The sequence below is a fragment of the Acomys minous genome (assembly GCF_964271855.1).
Source record: "Acomys minous genome assembly, chromosome: 1".
Taxonomy (NCBI): Eukaryota; Metazoa; Chordata; class Mammalia; order Rodentia; family Muridae; genus Acomys; species Acomys minous.
This window is the reverse complement of record NC_140483.1, coordinates 18,711,476-18,735,849: the sequence shown is the minus strand read 5'-3', so window position 1 is coordinate 18,735,849 and position 24,374 is coordinate 18,711,476. Positions and strand designations below refer to the sequence as shown.

Here is a 24,374-nt window from a genome sequence, read left to right as displayed (position 1 = left end):
GTGTATACAAGGGATGGAATAACAACTAAGATGTAATATGAATGAATTAACAAAAATAAAAAATAGTGGCATAGGAAAAAAAACAAAGAACGAAAGGAAAGAAAGAAAGAAAAGAGAAAAATAAAGAATTAAAACTTTCTCAGACAAACAAAAGTCAAAGTTGTTGTGAGTAGGCCTCCTTGCTAGGAATACTATGAGATATTATTATTATTATTATTATTATTATTATTATTATTATTATTATTATTATTATTATTATTTCATTATTCCTTTAAGACATGGTTTCTTTGTGTAGCTTTGGCTGTCCTGGACTGGTTTATAGACCAGGCTGGTTCCAAACTCACAGAGATCTGTCTGTCTCTGTCTCCCAAGTGCTGGAATTAAAGATGTGTGCTACCATTGTCTGGCAAGAAGTTATTAAAAGTGAGGAAATGATTTGGGTAGGAGATTCCTGTTTACATAAGAGGGAAAAGCATTAAAGGGAAAAAAGGTGAAGGGAAAAATACCTTATGTTTTCTTATTTAATTGATCTAATCAATTAGCATCTGTTACAACATCAACAATGTTTTTGTGCATGTGTACAGAAATATATGCTTGAACATAAGTGAAATAACAAAGAAAACAATAAACACCGGATTAGAGAGAAAATTAGTATTGTTTTGGTATAATAAGGCCCCTATGCCAATGTGAATTCGTGTACTATGATGTCACAAACTCCAGTGCAACCTTAGGAAGAAGAAGAGGAGGGATGATACTAAAAGGAAACAGTTGATATTCAAACAAGCAAAACAATAGTCCTAAACCATAATGATGTGAGTCACGAATGAGCCCGTCACAAAAGCACAAACATTAATAGATACAGAAATTAAACTAAGCAAATGAAAACAAAAAGCATTTTTAAAAAATCCAATCACATAAGATTTTTAGTGAAAACAAACACACAGAAAGATAGAAAAGGAGTGCTAGACAGATGGGAGCAAACTACAAGGGGGATGAGTGGAAATGATAATAAACATAATAAACGTCGTAGATACAGATCTAAGATCAGCAACCACTTCAAATATTAATAGTAAAGGCCACAGCTAAGTGATGGAGATTGTCTGACGATAAAAACAACAACAACAACAAAACACAACAAGGACCAAATATGTATTGTTTACAAGAAACACATTCTTTATATATAACTAAAAATAAAGAAATAAAATTAACCTACACATAATGGGTGGAAAAGGGAAATCGAAAAAACAAAACACAAACATAAATAACTTCTGAACATGCCAGGGTGGAGTTTCTTTAAACTCTGCTTTTAAGTAAATGAATAAGAATTAGAATTTTTTTTTATTTATTCAGATTACATCATGATTGTTATCTGCTCGCTTGCATCTTCCCCTTCCCACCCATCTTCCATCTTCTGCCTTATTCCCCTCCCTTAGACCTCTGACAGAAGGGGACTTCCTCTCCCCACCATATCACCACAGCCTTTCAGGTCTCATCAGGATACCCTGCTTCCTTTCCTCTGTGTGCCCACAGGGCCTCCCTGCCAAGGGGAAGTGATCAAATTGGGCACAGTAGAGTCTGTGTCAGAGGTAGTCCCCGCTCCTCCCCACATCCATGGAGAATGAGCTGTCCATTGGCTATATCTGAACAGGGGGTCTAGGTTCACTGCACGCATTGTCCTTGCCTGGTGCAACAGTTTGTGCAGGCCTCCTGGGTCCAGATCCGCTGGCCTTGGTGGTCTTCTTATGGAACTCCTGAACCTTCTGGATCCTTCCAAAGCCCCCCGCCCCCCAATTCTTCCATACCACTTTTATCACTCTGACTCCCAGCATCTGTCCTAATCCCCTACTGGGTGGAGTCTCTCAGAGGACATATATGTTGGGCTAATATCTACTTATAAGTGAGTATACACCATGTGTGTCTTTCTGGGTCTGGGTTACCTCACTCAGAATGATCATTTCTAGTTCCATCCATTTGCCTGCAAATTTCAAGATTTCCTTGTTTTTAATAGCTGAGTACTACTATTCCATTGTATAAATGTACCACACTGTCTTTATCCATTCCTCAGTTGAAGGACATCTAGGTTGTTTCTAAATTCTGGATTTTATGAAAGACTCACATTTTGTACTCCTTATGTTGAATCTGAAAATGTTTATTTTGGTCTATAATATTATCACATCGAGAAATGAAATGTAAAAGCTTCACAGCACATTAACAATAATTTCAGCCCCTGGTACTGGATCAAGTTCCACAAATGTCATTTAGATGATGCAATTAATTAGAAAGTTTTATTTAGTTTCTGTAAGATAATTAATTGCAAATGAGTGCTTGCTGGCATTTTATGGAAATGCATTTCTGAAACACAAACTAATTGAAAAATCAGTGCAAGTGTATATCCAATTTGATTTCATTCTGTGCCAGCAATTCATAACATGGCCATGGCCATGGCCATGGAGGACAACCACGGGACTTGGGTCCTGGAACCCGGGCTAGGAGTGGTGAGGGAATGAAGAGGGACAGACACATAGGCACATGTGCAATAAAGTTGGGATCATGTAGGGTTCCCTAATATGAATACCACAAAACCTTCATGTGTTTCTTAGCTACAGCACAAGCAGAGGGGTCAGCTGGTCTTGGTAGGGGTTGCTGTAGATGAGCAATCTTAGACTGTCAGCATCCAGGAGGACGAGGACGATGCCTTTGCACACACTGATCAGTCATTCATAAACACTCATACACGGACTCTCAAGAAAAGCTTTGCCATTTCTTATTAGCCTGGGTAATATGGGTAATGGCATTGTCTGTTTCTCATGGGCCAGATGGTCTTGGAGTCCCGGACAGGCCATGTCAAAATAAACATTCACTCGTTCAAGGTTCCATCCACTCCCTACACATACGGAACCACAGCAGGCCCAAGTGGATGAAGATACACTTGACGTCATCCAATTTTCCTTTCCAAGGAGAGCAAATTTGCAGCTGTAATATTACCTACCAGCACTGATAAACTGATAATCCCACCATGATTACTTCTAATAACATTTCAAAGGTAATTATGATAGTGAGTGGCATCCAGAAGCACACATCTATTCTGATATATATATATATATAATCAGCTGATTATATATGTATAATCAGCACACCAACATGCCGGGAGATAAACAGCAACATCAAGCAGTGTGTTAAGAACCATAGTACAGTTTAGGAATACACACAGAAGTTCAGAAGTGGCAGTGTCATGTGCTAGCTTTCTGCAAAGCCCACAGAGGTAAGGCATCTTCCATTATGAACTGGAGTGGAGGAATGAATAGATTAGTATATTCAGCCATGATTTTATCAACGAGAAAAGTTACAGCAGTGAAAACAAACACATTGTATCCGGACTTGGAGACATGAGATATTGTATTTCTTCCTTCTTAAAGATGAAGATATTCTTAATATATGGGTTGTTCCCTATTGTCGATGATAACTTGATAAAATAAAAACAAAAACTTCATGTTCTGGTTCCGTTTCTGTTGTAGTTGACAAATAACCTGATCAAAAGCAACTTTTTGTATTTTCATACTGTTCCGGTGCCCAGCCTGTGAAATGGTGAGCTCCATGGTGGGCTGGGTCCTCCTCAAAAGCAATCAAGCCAATCTCCTACAGACGTACCCTCAGGCAAATTTGATTAATGATAATTCCTCAATTGATTCTAAGTTGTAGCAAGTTGACATTTAAACCTACACAGGACTCTGAGCTGCAACAATACTGGTAGGTTCTCACTTTCCACTTAGACATTATCTCTTCAGAAATGGCAGCATCAGTGTCTCAGGCCTCTGTGCCTTGTTGTTGAAGACTCCGTCCACTGTATCCACTAAGTTACCTCACTGAGCTCTCCAACATCCTGTTATCTCACATCTCATGCATCTTCTTGGTTGTCTTTCATCTCTGGATAGGAAGTTAGGCACCTGAGCTCATATTCAATCAGAGGACTTGGCATACAACCCTGATGACCCACTGCATCACTCAGCCAAGCCTTAGACCTTTAACTCAGCAGAGCCCCCAACTCCTCACCCCACACCTACACCCTTTCCAGACTTTGATTTGTTCTCTTTACCACCCACCTCAGTGACTCCTGCAAACATTCTCTCCCTGTGCTCTCCACAGGATGTGTTATCCATTCTTATGATACACAAATCTAGGGCTTCAAGGGAGATTTTCCAACACACAACAACCTTCAAATTTGTCCATGGTTGCCGTCACTTCGCTTTTCTTTTGGTTATAGAGGACGAGGTATTTGATTCTTCATTGAAGACCTTTGCTCAATTCCTTTTGCCTTCTCCAAGACCTTGCAACTCTTCCACTCTGCATTTACATCCTATAATGGACATCTCTGGATCTGAGTAATCTTTTTCTGAGAAATCATATAGCTCAGACTGGCCTGGAACTTTCTATATAGTTGAGACTGGCCTTAAGTTCCCAATCCTCCTGTCTCCACCTCCCAAAGGCTAGCATAATGAGCATGAACCACCACGTCCAGCTCTGAGTAATCTTTCCTGGCCAACAGTTGCCCCCTCATGATTATACAACATCATTTCTTCCCCTCTAAGTAAATTTTGAAAAGGTAACTCTATTCCCTGCCTACATTTGATGTGTCTACCTCCCTCTGTAGCCCTCTACATAGTGCCTGACCTGCTCCTGAAAGTCATCAAGCCCCAGGCAGAGAGCACTACTCATCCTACTCATGCAGAATCTTCTCCAGATTCTAACAGTCCAGGAGTTTGTTTGTATCTTGCTATTCATTCTTTATTCACGTGAACTTTCATGTTGTGTTTGGCTTCCGCAATGGCATTTTTCAGCGTTCCATTACCAACAGCTTTCTACTTTGTTGTCCTCATGTTCCTTGAAGATGATGGACATCTTCACCAACACACTCAAGTGTACATGTTCATAGGACTGCAGAAATCATTCATAGTCTCTTGAATTCAAATGGTTATATGGAACCCACTGCTCAAAATATACCTACTGTACCATATGCAGTTTGCCTGCTGACATCAGTACTGTCCATTAGCCCAGCTGTATGCTTTGCACCCTTATATAGCTCTTTATTCTTCACCATTCCAGCCTCTACATCCACCATCAGTCACTAATTTGTGTGTGTTTACCTCATAGACTCTCTTTGAATCTGTTTTGTGTTCTAATCATTTTCCCCACTACTTCCCAGTCTCTTTTCACTTGCTGTCCAGAAGAGAGCATCCACCCATCACAATCACTTCTATATTTTGACATTTCCTGCACACAGCACTTTTGTGGACTTGTCCCTGAGTATCCCTCCTCTCCACCCCTGCCCTGTTGCCTTTTACTTAGCTCCCTGTAACCCTGAGCTTCTTTCTGCTTCCTAGGGAATCCATGTTGGGACTTTGTTTGGAGGCTGAGATAGTCTTTCTAAGTTGTTTTTCCCAAACTTTATGATTCTTTAAGGGTCAGAAAACACCTACCCTAGAGAATTATTCTGACTTTTCCCCAACTCTGGAAGGGAAGCTTGGCAGTCCTTTTTCACACACTGCCTTTTGTGTTTGTTGCATTTCAATTATGTTTTAGGTTATGTCTTTATAAGAAACTAAGATAAGTATTATATTCAGCATTCTATTTTTGATTATTGCATAATTTTAACGTAGATGACTTCCAAAGAAACTGTAGAGCAAGGAGCTAGATAGTCAATGTTTAGCAATTGAAGGGATATTGTATTTGAGATGCTGTTATTAGTCTTGGGACTTAATGATGGGAAGGACTAGGTCCTTGGCCATGTGCAAATAAAGGGCAATGAGCACTACAGTGTAGATGTAAAAGGGTGAAGGGGCAAAGCATGCAGGATGGAGAAGGCAGTCTTGGGAAGAGTCCTTGGAAGAGAGAGATGCTGTGTGTGCGGAGGTCGGAAGAACTGGTTACAGTATTGAGTGTCTGGAAGTGAGCAAACAGACACACTAAAGACTTGGCATTTGTAAGTGGAGGTGAGAAGGAAGAGGGTGAGTTCTAGATTAGAGCCCTGCCTGGGAGAGAAGAGTTGGGAAATGCGAGGCTTGCTAGATAAAGCGGACATGAAAATACCTGTAAACTGTGCTGGAGCTAGAATGTCAAACGCAAAGCTACAGGAAGACCACCCCCCTCTGCACACACTTATATGCACACCTGTGTACACACACACACACACACACACACACGCACACACACACAGTGTCTCACTATGTAGCTCTGGCTATCCTAGAATTCACTAGATAGATCAGGCTAGACTAGAACTCACAGAAATCTGCCTGCCTCTGCTTCCCAAGTTCTGGGATTAAAGATGTGTGCCAGTATGGCTGGCTACTATTTTATAAATTTTTAACATTTACTGTGTGCCTATTATAGATTAAGTCTAGTTGTAATCACTAATGTGCTGGTATACAAACAAACAACAACAAACCCCAAAAATATACTAAACAAAACAAAAATAAACATACTAAAAACCCATTACAGGCTATTACTGTTGCCCTTGGCAACCCCCAGAGGAAGAAGGTAAGCACATATTGATGAAAACACCATATACTTTAGAAACAGGGCCCAGATGCCCTGGAACTAAAACTGACCTGAAAATTGCTTCTTCCTTGAGGAGTAGTTTTCATGGAGCTGTGAAAGCTTCCAAAGGAAAGAGGCAACTAACATCCCAACCCAGCTATGATACCCAGTTGTAAGGTCTATGAATCAGAGCAATGGGCAGCATGGAACCATAGCCCTAAGGGTGCGGTAGTAGCGCACATACCTTGAGAGTAACCAAGGTATGTTACTTTTTCTTTTTTTCTTCTCAAGGAAGGATTTCTCTGTGTAGCCTTGGCTGTCCTAGACTTGCTTTGTAGACCAGACTGGCCTAGAACTCACAGAGATCCGCTTGACTCTGCCTCCCAGAGTGCAGGGATTACATGTGTGTGCCACTGTGCCTGGCTCCAACAGCTCTTTAATTTTTACTTAAGAACCACTCAACAAGAATGAAACAACACGCAGTCCTGGAATCCTAGCCAAATACCCAGGGCTGGCAAAGTCATGGATCCTGGAGAAGAACTTACTACTACCAGCACTTTACTAAGCCAGTACAACCCCTAACTTCTAAATATTTGTCCTTATAGCCACAGATAAGTGTAGTCCTTTCCCTTCATCAAAAAAACTTTATTTTGCAATCAGAAATAATTACAGAAAGACCACAACCAATAAAAATGAAGTGATGGAGCCCAGTCCTAATAGATATATAATCTATAAAACAACTCTCACACCTAAGGCTCAGGGAACACTGAAGAAGAGGATGCAGAAAGAGTAAGAAAACTTGCTGTGAGATTGTGTCTCCTAGGAATGTCATAACCCATGAAGTTATCACCAACATGACTGCCTAAAATGAACGGAAAAAGGAAAACACCAGTAGGCATGTCAAAGATACTGGAAGAAAGCCCTCAACCCTTCACAAAGAACTAGAGGCTGCAGCCAAGGAATGCTGAGGGTGGGAGAAATAGTCTTTCCAAGGATGAGCACACAAATAGGTTTTCCAATACCAAGCGGTCAGCCCTCAAAACACACACACAAAGAGCATTATACAGACAGAACAGGTTATATTTAGAAATATTTATGCATATATAAAAATGTATGTAATAACAATTAATGTAAAAGGAGGCTGTGAGTTTGAAAGAGAGTAAGGACTATAGGGGAGGGTTTGGAAGGAGAAAAGGGAAAGGAGAAATGATCTAATTTATGATAATCTCAAAAATAAAATAAACAATTAAAAAGACTCATTCTGTTGTCACAGGGGAAGGCAGGTAAACAATATGAATTAATATGAATTAAGTGATGATGGCAATGAAGTAGCATTCAGGGGTAATGGAAGGCAATGTTTTGATAGGGTGCTCAGGAGGGGCTGCTCTTAGAAGTTCATGGACAAAAAGAGATCTCCGTGAATGGAGGACTGACTATTGCAAAGATCTAGACAAAGAGGCTTTTAAAAAAATCTCAGACCAGATGGTGACGTTTTGTCAGGGAAAATATGACAGTATAGCTATTGGGTTCTAGGCAAAAATTAGTAGTGAATTTTGTGTGTGGCACAGGAGTATGTGGTAAGCTTATGAGAAGAGTTGTTTAGTAATGTTTTCCCATTCTTGTTTTATTTTTTGTTATCCTTATTTTCTATTCCATACACACACACACACACACACACACACACACACACACACACACACACAATCTGTCATAGGAAACTTAAATTCCTATGCTGCATAATGTCCTACAGAACTGGTCCTTAAAAGTCATAAGCAGATTATCTGGAAGGTTTAACTTTCCAAGCAACTGGTGCATTGTGGTGTTTGCTGCAAAGAGCATCTATTTCACAATAGCCTGAAGTCTGCCTTCCAGATGAATCCTAATATTTACCGTCTCTCTTGGACTTTGGTGGGTGGTAATTACATCTCTGCTGATTACAGCTAGAGCCAGGAAGCAGGGAGATAAAAATACTCAGACAACTGGAGCAAACAGGGCTCCTTGATCCATCAGATGTTCCAGGAACCTCTCCGCAGCCCCCTCCCTGAGTCTCTCTCTGTTTCTCTAGGGCCACTCTTTCTAAATCTAGAAGCTGAAGAGATTTCTCAAATAGTACTTATGATCACATTTTCCTGGACCTTCATGGCCACTGGAGAGCGATCACAACATCACAGTTGGGTTTCTCAGTTCCTAATGCAACATGTTCCTATTTCTGCCATCTCCTGTAATGAGTCCTCTGATGAAACTGTATTTATACAAATTCATAATTGGTCCACTGGTAAAACAGGAGTCAGCATCTCTCCCAAAAAGGCAGGAAAATAAACTCTCAAAAAATGATAATTTCAGAAATAATTAGCATACTGGTTATGATTTTGTGCAGAATTTTCAGAATTCGAGCTACGTACCAGGAAGTTGGTGAGTGCGTGCAATTGAGTGCCTCATCGCATGCTGTCCTGTTGTAGCATTCACATCGAGTCTCTAACCCTGTCACCGCTTGGTGGTCTCCCTCACATGAGCAAGCAGCTGCTGAACATTATTTTTTCTTAGTTGCACAACTCAGGGGCAGAGTATTATAGTGGAAAGATGACAGTGTCATTCCTTAAATTTTCTATGGAATGGGACAATACAAGTTTCTGTCCCAACACCTAATCTATGACTATTGGTTCAACTTAGCCTCAGTTTTCCCATCTATAAATGGGAATGAAGACCTTTATAGACATAAAATCATTTAACCTAACCGTGTGCAGTGCCTAGTTTGTTGCCTACAACTTTGAGTGCACAATAGGCTTTCATTCCCTTTTCTTGTTAACATAAAAGCTAAGGTACTTAAAAAGGATCTTAAGGAAAAAATTGAATAGTATCACTGTCCCACACTGCTTTAAGCTTCATGTGCCCATATATTAAGCAAGAGTTGGAAAATAATGGCCCAAGGGACAAATCCAGTGGGCCAACAGTATTCATAGCATTGAAAAAACTAAGAATGGATTTTAATATTTAGTTTGTCTTCCACTGCTGTTACAAGTGCCTGAGATCAGTCAATAGAAAAGGAAACTGGGTCATTATGGCTCACAATTTTTGGAAGCTCCAGTCCTTCGCGACTTGGCCCTGTTACTTTTGGACGTGCTCTACCATATCATGGTGGCAGGGATGGTGGGGAGGAAGGCACATGGTGGAGGCAAACTGTCGCTCACCCAACGAAAGTCAGGAAGCAAAGCAAAGAGGAGGGTTTAGGCATCCTGATACCTAGGATTAGGCCCTGCCTTTTAAAGGCTCTAGTACCTCTCAATGCACTGCAACTGAGGGCTAAGTACTTAGCCCATGGGCTTTGGGGAAATACCCAACCAAAACCATGGAACTGAGAGATTCTGTGCCCCTGTAAGTATTCTGCTGTTATTTATTGGATTTACCATGGACAAGTAGATTTATAAACAATTTAGAAATGAGCCCATTAAATAGAATCTATTTCTAAGCTGTATTTAACAGTTCACATCCAACTTTGTCTTCTAGGCCAGTCAGAGAATTTTCCATGCCACGAGGTGCCAACACTTTCTGCTACTGCATTAAAGCAAACGTAATTGTCACTGGAGGTAAGAGGGTGATGTACACCATAGGATATTGTGGTTTCTCCCACAGGCCTCTCTTTGTGGTTTTTGTGGCCAGAAATAACTTTCTAGTATAATCTAAATGTTGTCTATTCCTTTCACTGTAGCTTTTGGATAGGACAGCATACTTTAACGATGCCTTTCTTCAGGGCTTGTGAAATCATGCATCTTAGAGGAGAACCTACAACCACCACTTTTTAAAACCAGTATAATTTCTAACTACATTCTAAACGTTTGTCCTTACACCACAGATAAGGATAGTCCTCACTGCTTATCAAAGAAACTTCTCTTTGCAAAAGATGGGGGCCACTGCAGAAAAACACAGCCAGTCAAAAAGCGAAGTTGTGGAGCCCAGCCCCAGTGGAAATGTCTACAAAACACCCAACACACCTAAGTTCAGGGGACATTGAGGAAAAGGGGGTAGCAAGATTCTAAGAGCCAGAGGACCAGGGAGTTTGCTGGGAGATGTGTCTCTTAGCAATGGCAGAAGCTACACCCACAGTCTCACCAACATGACTGCCCAAGCATGAACTGAATCAGGAAAATAATAGACATGCCGATGTGGAGATGGTGAAAGACTACAAGGCCTCGGTCCTACACAAAGAACTACAGGCATCTAGGGCATGCTGAGAGAAGGAGAAATAGTCTTCTTCAGGGAAGAACACACCAACTGGTTGTCCAATACCAAATAGTCGGCCGCCAAAACATGTGTATGAATAACATTATTCAGACTGACAAGATTGTGTCTAGAAATATATGTGTACAGATATATGCACACATGCATGTAAGAATGATTAATGAAAAAAAGAAACCAAGATGGAAGGGTTTGGGGGAAAGAACATGAAGGGAGACGTGATGTGATAATATTATAACCTCAAAAAGAAAAGAAAAACACCTTCCTTAGCCCAAGAATGCAAAATGAATTTTCCTCTGCTTCACTGCTGTTTCACAGTTTGCCTTTATGACTTCAACTTTTCTAGAATTTATTTTTCTGTGTGAGACCACAAGCTCCACAGTTTAAAAGGAATCCTGGAGTTCCTGTAAGCAGAATGACATTTGTATGTTGTTCTGGAGAGTTTAAAATCTTTCAAATCTCCAAAACATGTCTACGGTCAGAAAGGTCAAGAGCCAGGAGACAAAGATGACATCAGAGGCCAAGGGCAGAACCTTGAAGAACACCAACACTCAAGGGATAGCAAGGTAGACAGGAATGGTCCTTCACCAAGAGCAAGGGGAAGGATAAGGATGACAGAAAGCCTCATGGACAGGTGGAATATGATGCTATCCTTTGGGATGTAGATTTCTGCTTGGATCTACTGGGATGACTTGGAGTCTAGGCTGTGGAGTCAGGCAGGGTGTAAATCCATTAGCAGGCTATGTAATGGGCAGGTTACTCACCCCCTTAAAACTTCAGTTTCATCTTGAGTGGAGTTAGTAGTATACTACTCACTTATAGAGTTAATTATAATATTTAAATTAGTTCAAGGGCTTGGGGGTGGTAATACACACCAGTAATGTCAACACTGGGAAAACAGAAACTGGAGGAGCAGGGATTTAAGGATTTCCTATGCTACGAAGGCCCCTGTCTCAAAAGTAATTCACTCAGCAGAGTGTCCCAAAGCACAGCATTTAGTATTCACTTGCTGCTAGTGACACTAATAAAAGTATGCATTTCATATGGTAATATTTAGAATTAAGGCAATGAGTCAACCATCTCTGCCCTCAGTCTAGTTTTCTCTTTTCTGGACCACTGTGATCCCAGGCATCAGGGCATTCTTCCACTGGGCTCCCCCTCCCAAAGCTTTCACTAGTTCTCAATAGTAAGCAAACTGGGGTCATGGGGAACATTCCAATTCGAAGCTATAACAATGTCTAAGAATCAAACTGCAATAGATTCTGCCTCATCAGGGCATGCCTGGAATTAGATAACAATATTACCCTTTTGTTTGGTTTGGTTTTTCCAGACAGAGTTTCTCTGATACACAGAGCCCTGGCTATCCTGGGCTCTCTTTGTAGACTGGGCTGGCCTCGAACTCACAGAGATCCACCTGCCTCTGCCTCAAGAGTGCTGGGATTAAAGGTGTGCGCCACCACACCAGGCTAACCTTGCATCCTGTTCAAGTAGCTGGTTTGACTCTAAGATGTGAATGACAACCACCCCTCTGTGTTCACACACAAAAGAAAGCAAAACTTTCCGGATACCAGTTTTAGAATTCTTTGTAAGTTTAGTTTGTAATCAGTTCTAGGGGAAATATTTTGCAGAAGTTCTAGGGATGGCTTTACTGTTTGTAGACAAGGGCATTGGTGCCATCGACCTCAGTGTCAATCTGCTGTGAAATCCTCAACAACAGCCCAGAAATACTGTAAATTATGGGTTTTGAGCTCTCATGGGGGCAACCAAGTGTCGAGCAGCGTGACTGACAAGCAGCTAGTACTTTCCAGCAGGCATGACTTATTGAATGAGCGCCCACAGATGTGGAAGCTCGATCGGGAGAAAATGCAAATTCTCAGTAACTGCAAACATCCCATCGCTGGGACAATACCCTTGTTGATTAGTGACTCAGCCATGAGCCTCTAAACTGCATGTGCTGCTGCTGACTACAAATGTACAAGCACTGTGGTACCCAGCACAGCTGCCTGCTCAGTGTGCCAGGACACTTGATGAGCTTGGTAGAAACAGGAGCTCTTCAGGAAACAAAGACGTAAAACAAGCACCCACCCACCCACCAAGACTGGGTACCGACAAACAACTACAGCAGCAACAAAATCAAACTTTTAAAGTTTCTAAGCATTATTTGTTGACCATAACACTAGAAAAAATTAAAACAAAAACAGTGTTGTTTTTAATTTATCATTTCAAAAACTAAGTACATCATTTCTGAACATAAAAAAAAACAAAAAACAAAAACAAAAAACAAAAACCAAAAACAAAAACAAACAAAAAACAACAACCTGGTCTCCCATCTCTGATAACTCAGGAGCAGTGCATGCTTTTTTTTTTTCATGTTAATATCCTAGTGTTTTTATAAAACTGTTAAGGATGAGGAGCTATGGACCCTCAGACTGTGTTCCTAACCTTCACAATTTCAAAATCTAATGATAGGAATACGGGAAGTTCAGACAGCTCTGATACACAGCTGAGTCTGAGCCAATAAATGATGGTGATGATCATGCTAGATATGCGTGATATAAGTGAAGCATTGTGTGTCTCAAGAGCTCCATAGTGCGCCCCCATCCCCCCCCCCCCCCCCGCCGTGGCCTTTCTGCTCATTCTGGTGGCACCACACACACTGCATCCATAGATGCAATAGAACCTCTGCCGTGAATACAGGCAAAACCCTGCTCAAGAGGCTGTCGTGAAAGCCATCAGATGTGTTGCCGTGTGATCAATGAGCAGCTGGTACTTTTCACCAGACGCATTCTTTTGGTAGAGAATCTATCAGTAGAAAGGGCAAAGCCTCAATAACTGCAGACGTCTCTTCCTCAGAGCAGCACTTTACTGACTAGCGACTCAGCCAAGAGCTTTTGCTCCATGTACAGCATATGCTGCTGGTGACTCTGGCACAAGTCCTCTGCTCTACAGACTGTTGTCCATGGAGAGGGAGCCTTACCTCCTCTGGGCATAGTAACACCTACTTCGGGGATGCTACAGTCACTGTTATCAGTATTTGTGGGCCCTGGGGTACGGATTTTGGAACATGCCTTGTAACAGCATGCTTCTTGGCTGTTGCTGGTGAAAAGCAGAGAGGGAGAAACTATGCTGCGTTATCGGAATTTGCTCTGAAGCATGTACTGAGCCCCTGAAGGTTTCCTTGTTGCCATAACAATGTTAGCTTGCTCTCTCCTCTCCTTGAAGTAACCTTGCCTTCCTAGAGCTAAAATGGATCAGGAGAGAGTCTTGAAGGATCATCATTTTATACAGGAGGGAATGGAGGCTCCTGCAAAGAAAATTTGCCACAAGCTGTGCAGCTAGTCAGCTGGTGGAGCTAAGGTTGAGTCAACCATCTCTGTCCTCAGTCTAGTTTTCTCTTTTCTGGACCACTGTGATCCCAGGCATCAGGGTAATTCTCCTACACTATCCTCTGTGATCCGAGCCAGCTCATTTCATCCAAAGTGATGCGCTGGGGCTGAATGACGCACAACAGAAATGAGTTTGCTAAAAGAAAGAAAGGCCTGTCTTTGATGAGTAGCTTTGCTTAAATTCTGCCTTAGAAAAAAGGAGAGAGAGAGAAAGAGGAAGGAGAGCATGAGTTAAATGGAAAATAACACATCAGGGAATCAATTTCATATGACCCATAATTTATAATATAAATGGTATAAATAGTACACTATATCAAATATAATCATCTGATTATTCATATTTGCATTTGCCTATGAATAAATTTCTCTCTAAATATTTCACACTTACCTTCTGGCTATATTAGATTATAAACACTTCAAATCAGGAATCATACTCACATGTCTGTGTGGAAGCTTCTCCCACGTTCTCCAAACTTCTTATAGAATGCATTATACAGAGCAGGGACTTAAAACAGAATCTGCTCAGTTAAAGGTGTATGAGTTCATTTATTCTCTCTCTCTCTCTCTCTCTCTCTCTCTCTCTCTCTCTCTCTCTCTCTCTCTGTCTCCCTCTGTCTCCCTCTGTCTCTCTCTCACACATACACCAAACCTGTGGTATATGTCATTGCACCACTAGCCCAAGAATACTCCATTAGAGAGCTAATAAATGATACATCCAATTTCAAATTAAAGCAGAATTACAGTACTTACCTAGTAAGCAAAACATGCACCTGTTCTTTGTCAAGCATCACCACAAATGACAGGTCCAAGGCTCATCATATAAACAGCCGAAAAACAGCTACAATTATAGGGTTAGTGTTGTGGAAGACTGAGGCCCAGAGATCATGGGAAAAACTTTTAACTCCAACAGGGACCAGGAAGGGAGGACAGGGGAAGCATTGGAGAGGAAATGCCAGGGTTCAGGTCAAAAGCATTTGACTTGTTCTTCTTCAAAAGCAGACTTTGGGTCAGATGGCTCATTAGGTAAAAGCACTTGCCTCCAAGCCTGCCAACCCTGAGTTCAAGCTCTGGGGTGCTCCTAATAGAAGAAGAGAAGTAATTCTTACAAGCTGTCCTTTGACCTTATGTACCATAGCACACACATGTTCCCCACCCCACACATATACACATGTGCACACAAAATAAATATGTAAAAATGTTGTAATTTTAAAGTAGATATTGGGGAAGAATAATATCTACAATTTTTGTATCTTTACAAATCTAGCAAATTTCCATGTAGGTAGTAATTTTCAAGAAAGTTTTATTATTGCTCTTAACATATAAATGTAAAAATGCCCTGCTTATCTGCCCTTTAATAGTTGGTGGCTGTATTGATAAGATTGAGCTATCATAACAACAAAACATAGTTTATATAGCTCAAACAACAACATTTCATTATCTTACAGTTCTGGGGGCTTTGGGTCCAAGATCAAAGTATTAAGATGGTCACCTCCTAGTAAGGGCCATCATTGTGGTGTGTCGGTGGCCTAATGTGCTGGGGAGATGAGCAACTGCCTGGTTCCTCTTCTTTCTTATGAGGACCGCATTCTTAAGACCTTCTATAAAGCTGTCTCCACAATGCTTCATTCCCAAACACCTTCACATTGATGGCTATGGCTTCAACAAGGATTTTTGAGAGGGCACATTTGGTCAATCGGAGATAGCCATCTGAGTGGTGGCTTTTCAGTCTTCTTCTCATACTACGCCAAGATCTGAGCACCTAAACAAAACAATTCACCTTCACAAGGGGACTAGATGAACATCCAACAAAGGCTCCATTTTTTAGTTTGATGCATGGTCTCCCCACCATCATCCTTTGACACTTAGCACTTAACACTCCAGCTGTGACTTCTCAAAGCCACCGAGTGGAACACTCCAGTAACTGCTTGATGAGCTTACTGTGTGTTCCCTGGTAGGGTACCACCATACGCCAGAAGAGGGTGCTGTCCCAAAGAAGAGTCAGTAAATAATCATAATGGGGTAGGATGGTACTTTGACATAGTACTCAGTTCTTATTTTAAAGGATGGAAGTATTCTGGTATACTGCTGAAGAACTGGATTGGGAAAGAATGAAAAGGGTAGAGAAAATGCTATAATTCTTTTTTCTCGGGTCCCCCAAAAGAACAATCAGAATCACTTGAGTATCTGTATCTCCCACACTTGGGTAACCTATGAATATCCAGCTACCAAGTCACCCAGTTGTCTCCCACACCTAACTGGCCCTTTCAGCATAGATATGTCTGCTTAACCAAAAGTTCTAGCATTTGTAGGCAAGTCGGTCCTGCGGGTGGCCAGATACATGCTAGCAGATAAAGTGAAATAGGCAAGTTAAATTTTAGGATTTATATATAACTGTCCTTTAGTTATGAGAACCTGACTAGAACAAGGTAGAAAGAAAGAGTGGTACCCAAAGGATCTTTTCTGATTTCCTCAAGCAGCATGAGGCAGGTGTGCACACACACTATGAAAACACACAAGGGTATGCTTGAGTGTTTTCATATGTCACACACACATATGCACATGCATGCAGAGGCTCTTTAGTTTTGCACCACATACAGATCTTCTCTTCCTGGGCACCCAGTTAGACTGTCTTGCCCAGGTTCCTTGCAGTTGGGTGGTCATGTACTAATGTTCAGTGAATGAACTTTACATGACTAAGAAGATTTTACATGACTAAGAAGAAATGCTTTATTGCTTGTGTCATATTATTTTGGAATTTATTTGCTCAAAGCAGCCTTTATTATTTGTACAAATGCATAGCTATAATTTATGTTTTTAAAAAGAGTAAACTGTAATGATTTTTAAAATATAAAATTTTTAAAAAAGATATTGAATTTTTTTATTTCACCAATAACTCATTAAATATCATCCTGGAAGCTGAGTCATGAATATCAGGGAATTCCAAGATGATATTCTAGAAGTGGCAGGATCCAACACTCTTATAAGAACTGGAGTAAAATGATTTAAAATGTTAAATTGCTCAGTTCAGTGATGTAGATAGGGTGTGTTTTAGGGTGTGTTTGGAATCACGGAGAGTGGGTTGAAGAAGTTGGTGGGTGGCTTCATGCAAGAGCACTTGCTGCAGAAGCACAGGGAACAATGAGTTTGCTCATTAGAACTCATATAAAGCAAAGGGTAGTGTCCTTTTAGCTGCTTAGCATTGTTCATACGTTAAATCTCAGCATCCATGTGCTGGTCAGACTGCAAATCTACTGGTCTTATGATGTGGTAGGAGCATTTTGGAAAGAACTTGGCAGTGTGTTTTAAAGTCATAAACATGATTTAATATAGTGTTTCTATTTGTAGAAACTTACTGTTAACAACTAACCCCCCAAAAAAACCCAAGTGTGAACATGCAAATGGGCTGTGTCTTACAGCATTGGTGAATCAAGTACAAAAAAAAAATCCAGCTTAAATATTCTGTGCATCATGCACACTTTATACAACTCGTAATTTTAGGACTTTATAACGCTTGTGAGAAATTGTATGCTTTCAGAACAAAAGAACCAGACACTGATATTAGATCAGACCTGACAGGATGCATTCCTCACAGCATACTGGACATTTATACCCTGTTTGAAGAAAGGGGTTGAAAAGAAAGAAGGGAGAAAATAGAAATATATAGGGAAGATAGAACAAAAAGTAGATTAGTGAATCTACTCCTCAACTTAATGCCTCAATTGTCATCCACAAGGTATTTTTAATTCACTGCTATAGAATTTTGTATAGAGATGCAAAATAAGTTTAATTCTAGATTATTCTTCATACACATTATATATATTTCTGCTCTAATATGAGGTATTGTACCCATATAACTCAATTATAATACAAGGTTTACTTCCAATGCTTTGAAAGTGCTATAGCAAGCTGTTTAGAAGAACTAAGTTATACAAATTGACAGTTAGTAGATTAAATCATGGTCATGTCAATTGCTAGTCTACTCTTATCACAAGAATATACATCTTAGGTGCAGCAGATAGACATGACTCTATAGAAAGATAAGGAAGTTTAGGTAGAAAAGGTCTTCAAAAACCCCAGAGACATGCAGAATATAGCATTTAAAAATGTTTTTATTACGCTAAAGATTCATTGACAATGAGACAGTTTAACTCCTAGTAACACCCTGCCTACCTCAAAGAGGATGATGAGCATCAAAGAACCTCCTTATGGAGATGGCTTCAAATGTGGCAAACAAGGCACCGGGCAAAAGGTCTTCATTTCTACCACAGACAGAATTCCTCCTAAAAAAAGGGCAAGCATGGATGCAGGCAGAGTCGACGGCCAAATTATGCCAAGACAGGGTAAGCAAGTCCTCAATAGTTCCTGCCTCACAAATATGTCTGTCCGATATATTGGGCCAGAAGGCTGAAGAAAATGCTCCAGTGTTATAGAGAGTTTTGGGTGACTATTCAGGTAGAAACACTCTCTGTCATCTTTCCATTTGGAAAGCTACTAACCTGCACTCCCGGCATACTCAGGTAATCAAGTTTATTCCTTTTCAAGTCTCTGAGGGAGTTGAAGACCAGGTAGCTTAGTTTTACAGTGAAGCTTAGTTGTTAGGACTTAAGATGTTTTTAGGTCTAGATAGGTGTTTTAAGTTGATAATGACAATATGTGATGGAGATTGATTTACATTCAGAAATTTAGATGCACCAAGATAGGAAAGATGTCTTCTTCATGGCTGTCAAATACAAATAGCTGAAACACTAAGGATGTAACAATTATATAATTTCTGATTGTGTCATGGTTCTTCTTGCTATAGGTAATATATTGTATATATGTGTAATAATATAAATGTATATGTAAAAAAAGAAAATCCAGAACCAGAGAACAGTATGTCCTAGACAATGGTTAAGAAATTATGAACTATCAATGGAAAGTTATTTAATTATATAGAAAACAAGTGGTCTTCCGTCATTTGTAGCATCATGGACAAACTTGAGTACATCATGCTGATGAGACAAGGCAAACACAGAAAGACAAATACTACACATTCTCTGTTTATGGGAAACCACAAAGTTGATCTTAAAGAGAATAGATCGTGGATACCCAGGGCCTGAGCAAGGGAGGGAGGAATGAGGACAGATGGTTGGTGGTTAGGGCCACGCAGTTGGGCATGGGGAATGCCTTGCAACATTCTGCTGAATAGTAGGGTAAACTATGGTTGAAATCAATTAATTGAATAGTTTAATATTAGCCAGGATTTTAAAATGAAAGCAATTAATTGAATATTTCACAGTAGACAGTATATATACATATATATGTGTATGTGTGTGTGTGTGTGTGTATATATATATATATATATATTCATTAACACATTTCTGGGATAAAAAGATATTATCCTGATCTAATCATTACAACCTATATATAAGTGTTGAAATGTTATAACACACACCACACATACATGCAATTACAGTGTCAGTCGACAATAAGAGTGAGTAGCCAGGCACGGTGAGACATACCTGTAATTCCACACTTGGGAATAGAGGCAGGAGGGTGGTGAGTTTCAGGTAAGTCTGCACTACACACTAAGAGCCTGTCTCAACAATTAAGGAAGGAAGAGAAAAAGAAGGAGAAAGTTTTAAATGTAGAGAAACTGAAATTGAGCTTAAAATGAAAATCATGGTAGCCTGGAAGTTTATTACCAGGGAGACATATTGTTAGACCCTGCCTCATCAACAAAATATAATGGGTGTAGACATAAATCCAGAGATCATATTTATATTTAAAACATTAATAGCAGAAGCATGAGGACATGAATTCAGATCCCCAAAGCCCACTCAAAGCTGGGAACAGCAATGTCCACCTGTAAGCCCCCCGTGCTGGGGCCCAGAGACAGGCTGGTTCCCCAGACTCCCACCCACTTGTGAAAGGATGAGTTCCAGGCTCAGTGACAGACCCTGACTCAAAACTAAGATGGAGCACACTTGATGAAGACATTTATTTGAACTTAACCCCTGATGTTCACACTGACACATAGTGGTTTTACACACACACACACACACACACACACACACACACACACACACACAAAACAAACAAACAAAAAATGTTAACAATGTCTTCCTATATGAAATAGAATTAGAAATTGAGGCTGAGTGGGGACAGGTTAGGAAAAGTTTTTTTTTTTTGTTAAACAAAACTGTCACCCTTCTATACTGTTTCATTGTTTTACTATGTACCAGATGATTTTAACAATTAAGAGACAAAAACTATGCTATGATGGTAATTACATATAAGTTGCTTGTGCTTGTAGCTCTGTAGGAAAAAGGAAAATGGGCAAATAAAAGGCAGATGATTTGTTCATGCTAGAGATTATGAGCAGTTTGCCTCTCCCCTTGATTTCTTTTATTATTATAACGTTTGCATAATTTACGGCTGTGAAAAACAAAAGACCAGCTGCCTGAAATATGTTTTGCAAGTAAATAAAGTATAAATAATGGATTAATGCATGGCAGAGTAAGGAAGTATTGAATCAAGAAAAGTACTCATGAAATATTTATGAGAATTCACATTTGCATGTGAAAATATGAGAATTACAGTCAGATCTTAGACAAGGCTAATGCCTCACAAGTCACTCACAGAAGGACACCTATAAGAAAATGTGGGCTGTGACTTGTTAGAAAAATTGATCAGTGTCACAGGCCCAGAGGAGGGGCAAAGGGTGAAAGGGGGGTAAGGGAATGGGAAGATACAAGTGAGGGGATAACAATCAGGATATAATCGGAATAAATTATTTAAATAAAAAAATTAAAACGAAAAAGAAACAAGAAAAAAATGATCAGGATCTAACTGATTGGGAGACGCTTTTCGTGGCGGTGAAGTTTAGTGGTCAGCTTGCCGAAACTTGGAGTCACCTGCAGGAAGACCTCAGAGAGGGCTAGGCAGGCTCCAGTTGGCCGCTGGGCATACCTAGGCAGGCTCCAGTTGGCCACTGGGCATACCTAGGCAGGCTCCAGTTGGCTGCTAGGCATACCTAGGCAGGCTCCAGTTGACCACTGGGCATACCTATGAGGATCATCTTTGTTGTGTTAATCAATGTAGGAAACTCCCAGCATGAAGTAGACTACATCAATCCCCACAGTAGAAAAGCAGAAGAAGCTACATGAGCAGCAAGCACACGTGCATTCATTTGCTTTTGCCCTTGACTACAGGTGTGTTGTGACCAGCTGTTTTCAATTCCCTCTACATTTAAGCCCCTGCTGGGATGGGCTATAACCTGAAACTCAGTTAAAATGAACCCTTTCCTCCCTAAGTTGCTTTGGTCCCAGGGTTTCACCACAGTAACCGAGATAAAAACATGGTTAATCTTAGAGCGCTTGAGAATTCAAGGCCTCTGTCACTGTCATCCTTTCCAGGAGATGATAAAGTCCTCCGGCTGTGGCACCCCAACATCAGCACCAAGCCAGTTGGGAAGCTGGTGGGGCACATGTTCAGCATCATAGAGATCGTAAGCAATGAGAAAGAGCAACACGTCATCAGCCTTTCCTCCGCAAAGGTAACAGGAAGAAAATAATAGAACCCAAACGAAGCTGTGTGTTCTTAAGGTCAACCACATGGAGGCTGAGCCCAAACGTACCTGTGCATACATGGATACTTACTCGAGGACCCACATGTATCCCGAGCTGCCTATTGGCTACATCTGTATAGAGGGCCTAGGGCTAGTCCCTAAATTGGTTTCTTCTATTGTTTCTTCTATGCCTGAGATTCTCACTTCCATCACAAGCATCTTCTGTTGGTGATGCTTGTGTCTGTAGTTCCTGTTTTCTTCCCTGTGTTTTCCATCTCCAGGATTCCCCATGTCTGTGTTTTCTTTATTGTTTCTATTTCCATGGTCATGTCTCGAACAGTTTTATTCATTTCCTTCACCTGTTTGACTGTATGTTCTTGTATTTTTAAAAGGATTTATCCATTTCCTCTTTTATGGCCTCTATCATCTTCATATGATTGAATTTAAGGTCATTTTCTGGTGCTTCAGCTGTGTTAGAGTATCCAGGATAACTGGGCTCTAGTGGCGCCATATTCCCCTGGCTGCTGTTGTGTTTTTATGTCAGCCTTTAGCATCTAGTTATTATAGGTTTAGATGCTGATTTCTGAGTTTATCTTTTTTGGATGGGTGGGTTTCTTTGTTTTTGTTGTTGTTGTTTTGATATTTTCCCCATGGCTTCTGTTTTCTCTCTGTCTACTGGCCTGAGTGGCCTGGAGTTTTTCAGGTCCTGTAGGGTGTCTCCTCTGGTCTTTTGTAACCTGCATGGTCCTTGGGGTTTTGGGTGCTAGCTACTCTGTTTCTAAGGTCCCTAATGCCTGTGTGTGATCTGGGGCACCTGGTGCTTGCAGGCCTCCAGGAAAGCAGTCTAGATTCTAGGCTGGAAAATGGAGTCCAGGAGAGGGGTGCAATTTAAGGCTGATGGGTGTGTTTTACAGAAATATGGGTGTTAAGTGCTTGGAGCAGGATCTTACCTGTTTGTCCCTGGTGACTGCAGGCCTCCATAAGTGCAGGCAGAGTTGTGTGGTGGGAAATGGAGATCAGGGTATGGGGTGCAGTCTACCACTGTTGGGTGTACTTTCAAAGAAATTAGTGGGCAGGGGCTTGGGGGCCGAGGGGCTCACCTGTTGTCCCTGGGTCTGGCAGGCCTCCAGGAAAGCATCACCTTTCTTTTTTAACTTGAAAATTATCACACAGGGGGGAAATATGAGAAAAAGATAATAAAATTAGCAAGCCCACTTAAACATTGCTAAGAGATTTGTGTGTGTGTGTGTGTGTGTGTGTGTGTGTGTGTGTGTGTGTATAGCAACTCAGTAAACAATTTTGCATTGAACTCCTTATAAATACCATATAAGTACCTGCCATCGATGTATAGTACAGCTGTACATATTCCATTTGTACTTACCCCAATTCTCAAATGTGCCATCTGTCCATGATGATGTCTCTCAAAGGGGTTTTATCACCTCGCACATTTCCAGGCTCCTCACAACGTAAAATTATGTGATCCATTGAGTCAGCCCAATTTGATTCAGTAATTAACTTCTTGTAGCCAGTGGGTAAAGTTTACAAAGGCAGGTCAAATCCCAGATTCCCTTGATCTATGACAGATGAATCTGTTCCTAAATGCTCAACCCATCTAAATGGTACTGTGGTTTTAAAGACAGGCTCTAATGATGTTTCACCATGTCACACTGCTCATGGTTTCCATAGAAAGAGTACTTAAAATGCAGCATAATGACCCATCCTCTCCTGTCATCTGTCTGTACTGTTTGTTGTGACAGTAATAGCATTTCCATTGGTCACTGCACTTGAGTGAAGCCCCCGTCCCAGATCCCCAGTCGCTGTGTGCACACAAATTCTGAGTGAGTGTCTTGTTAGTGTTGCACCTTTAGGGACAAGGACACTGTACTGTCTTCTATGAATCTGAGACCAACTCCTAAAACTCCAATAGTCTGTCTACTGTGCTCATTCTGTAACAGATACTCATCAAGGGGGAAAGTGGATGTATTAATGCCCTTGACTAATAACTGTCATGAAGCTTACCAGAAGAAAAGCCAGACGTCATTGCTGAATCAGAGCATGCATTTTTTTGAATACATAGTGCTTAAAGTCTCAAACTCCCTTTATCATTACTTACTAATTGCTCCTTACAGAGGGTTGCAGGCAAAGACTTTCTCTTGTGCTTTTCTATGATATTTTGTGGCTAGTGACTTTAGTCCCCCTTTTTATTCTGAAAGTTTAATCGTCTTTATAATTCAATGTTTTTCTCAAGACTAAAAAAGTCCTTTTTAAAAAAAATGATCGCATTCCCAATTCGTTTGAAAAGTCAGCATTTTTACTTATACTGATGCCAGACCATGATCTTTTATATAATTTATTTATATTCACTGTACATATATACAAGATTTAATCATGGCTTGTAAATGTGCCACTCTGTCACCCCAAAGATTTGTTTAGTGAGAGTGAGAATCTCCTGTGCTTGTCCCTTAAACCAACCCAACCTCGTTCTAAAATGCTTTGTTTTCATTTTCTTCCTAAGTTTCTCCAGGGCTGACTGGTTTTAGGTAGGCTCTCCCAAGCTTTGCCACCGGCACCTTCCCGAGAAGACTGCAGCCTCTGGGTGGAGCTGTTGACAGAGCACAACAGGCACCCATAGAACCTCATCAGTATTGCTACTCTTTTCTCTCAAAGACACTAGC

The 24,374-nt window shown here is 40.7% G+C and overlaps 1 protein-coding gene across 2 annotated transcripts in view; it reads left to right on the top strand.

The window, feature by feature from the left end:
- Positions 1 to 24,374, top strand: part of WDR64 (WD repeat domain 64) — a 106,455-nt gene that overhangs the window by 32,257 nt on the left and 49,824 nt on the right. For both annotated transcript variants that reach the window (XM_084785885.1, XM_084785886.1), the window contains exons 9-10: positions 10,036 to 10,115; positions 21,548 to 21,687. In XM_084785885.1, the coding sequence (XP_084642011.1) occupies positions 10,036 to 10,115; positions 21,548 to 21,687 (220 nt within the window). The remainder of the gene's footprint in view (positions 1 to 10,035; positions 10,116 to 21,547; positions 21,688 to 24,374) is intronic.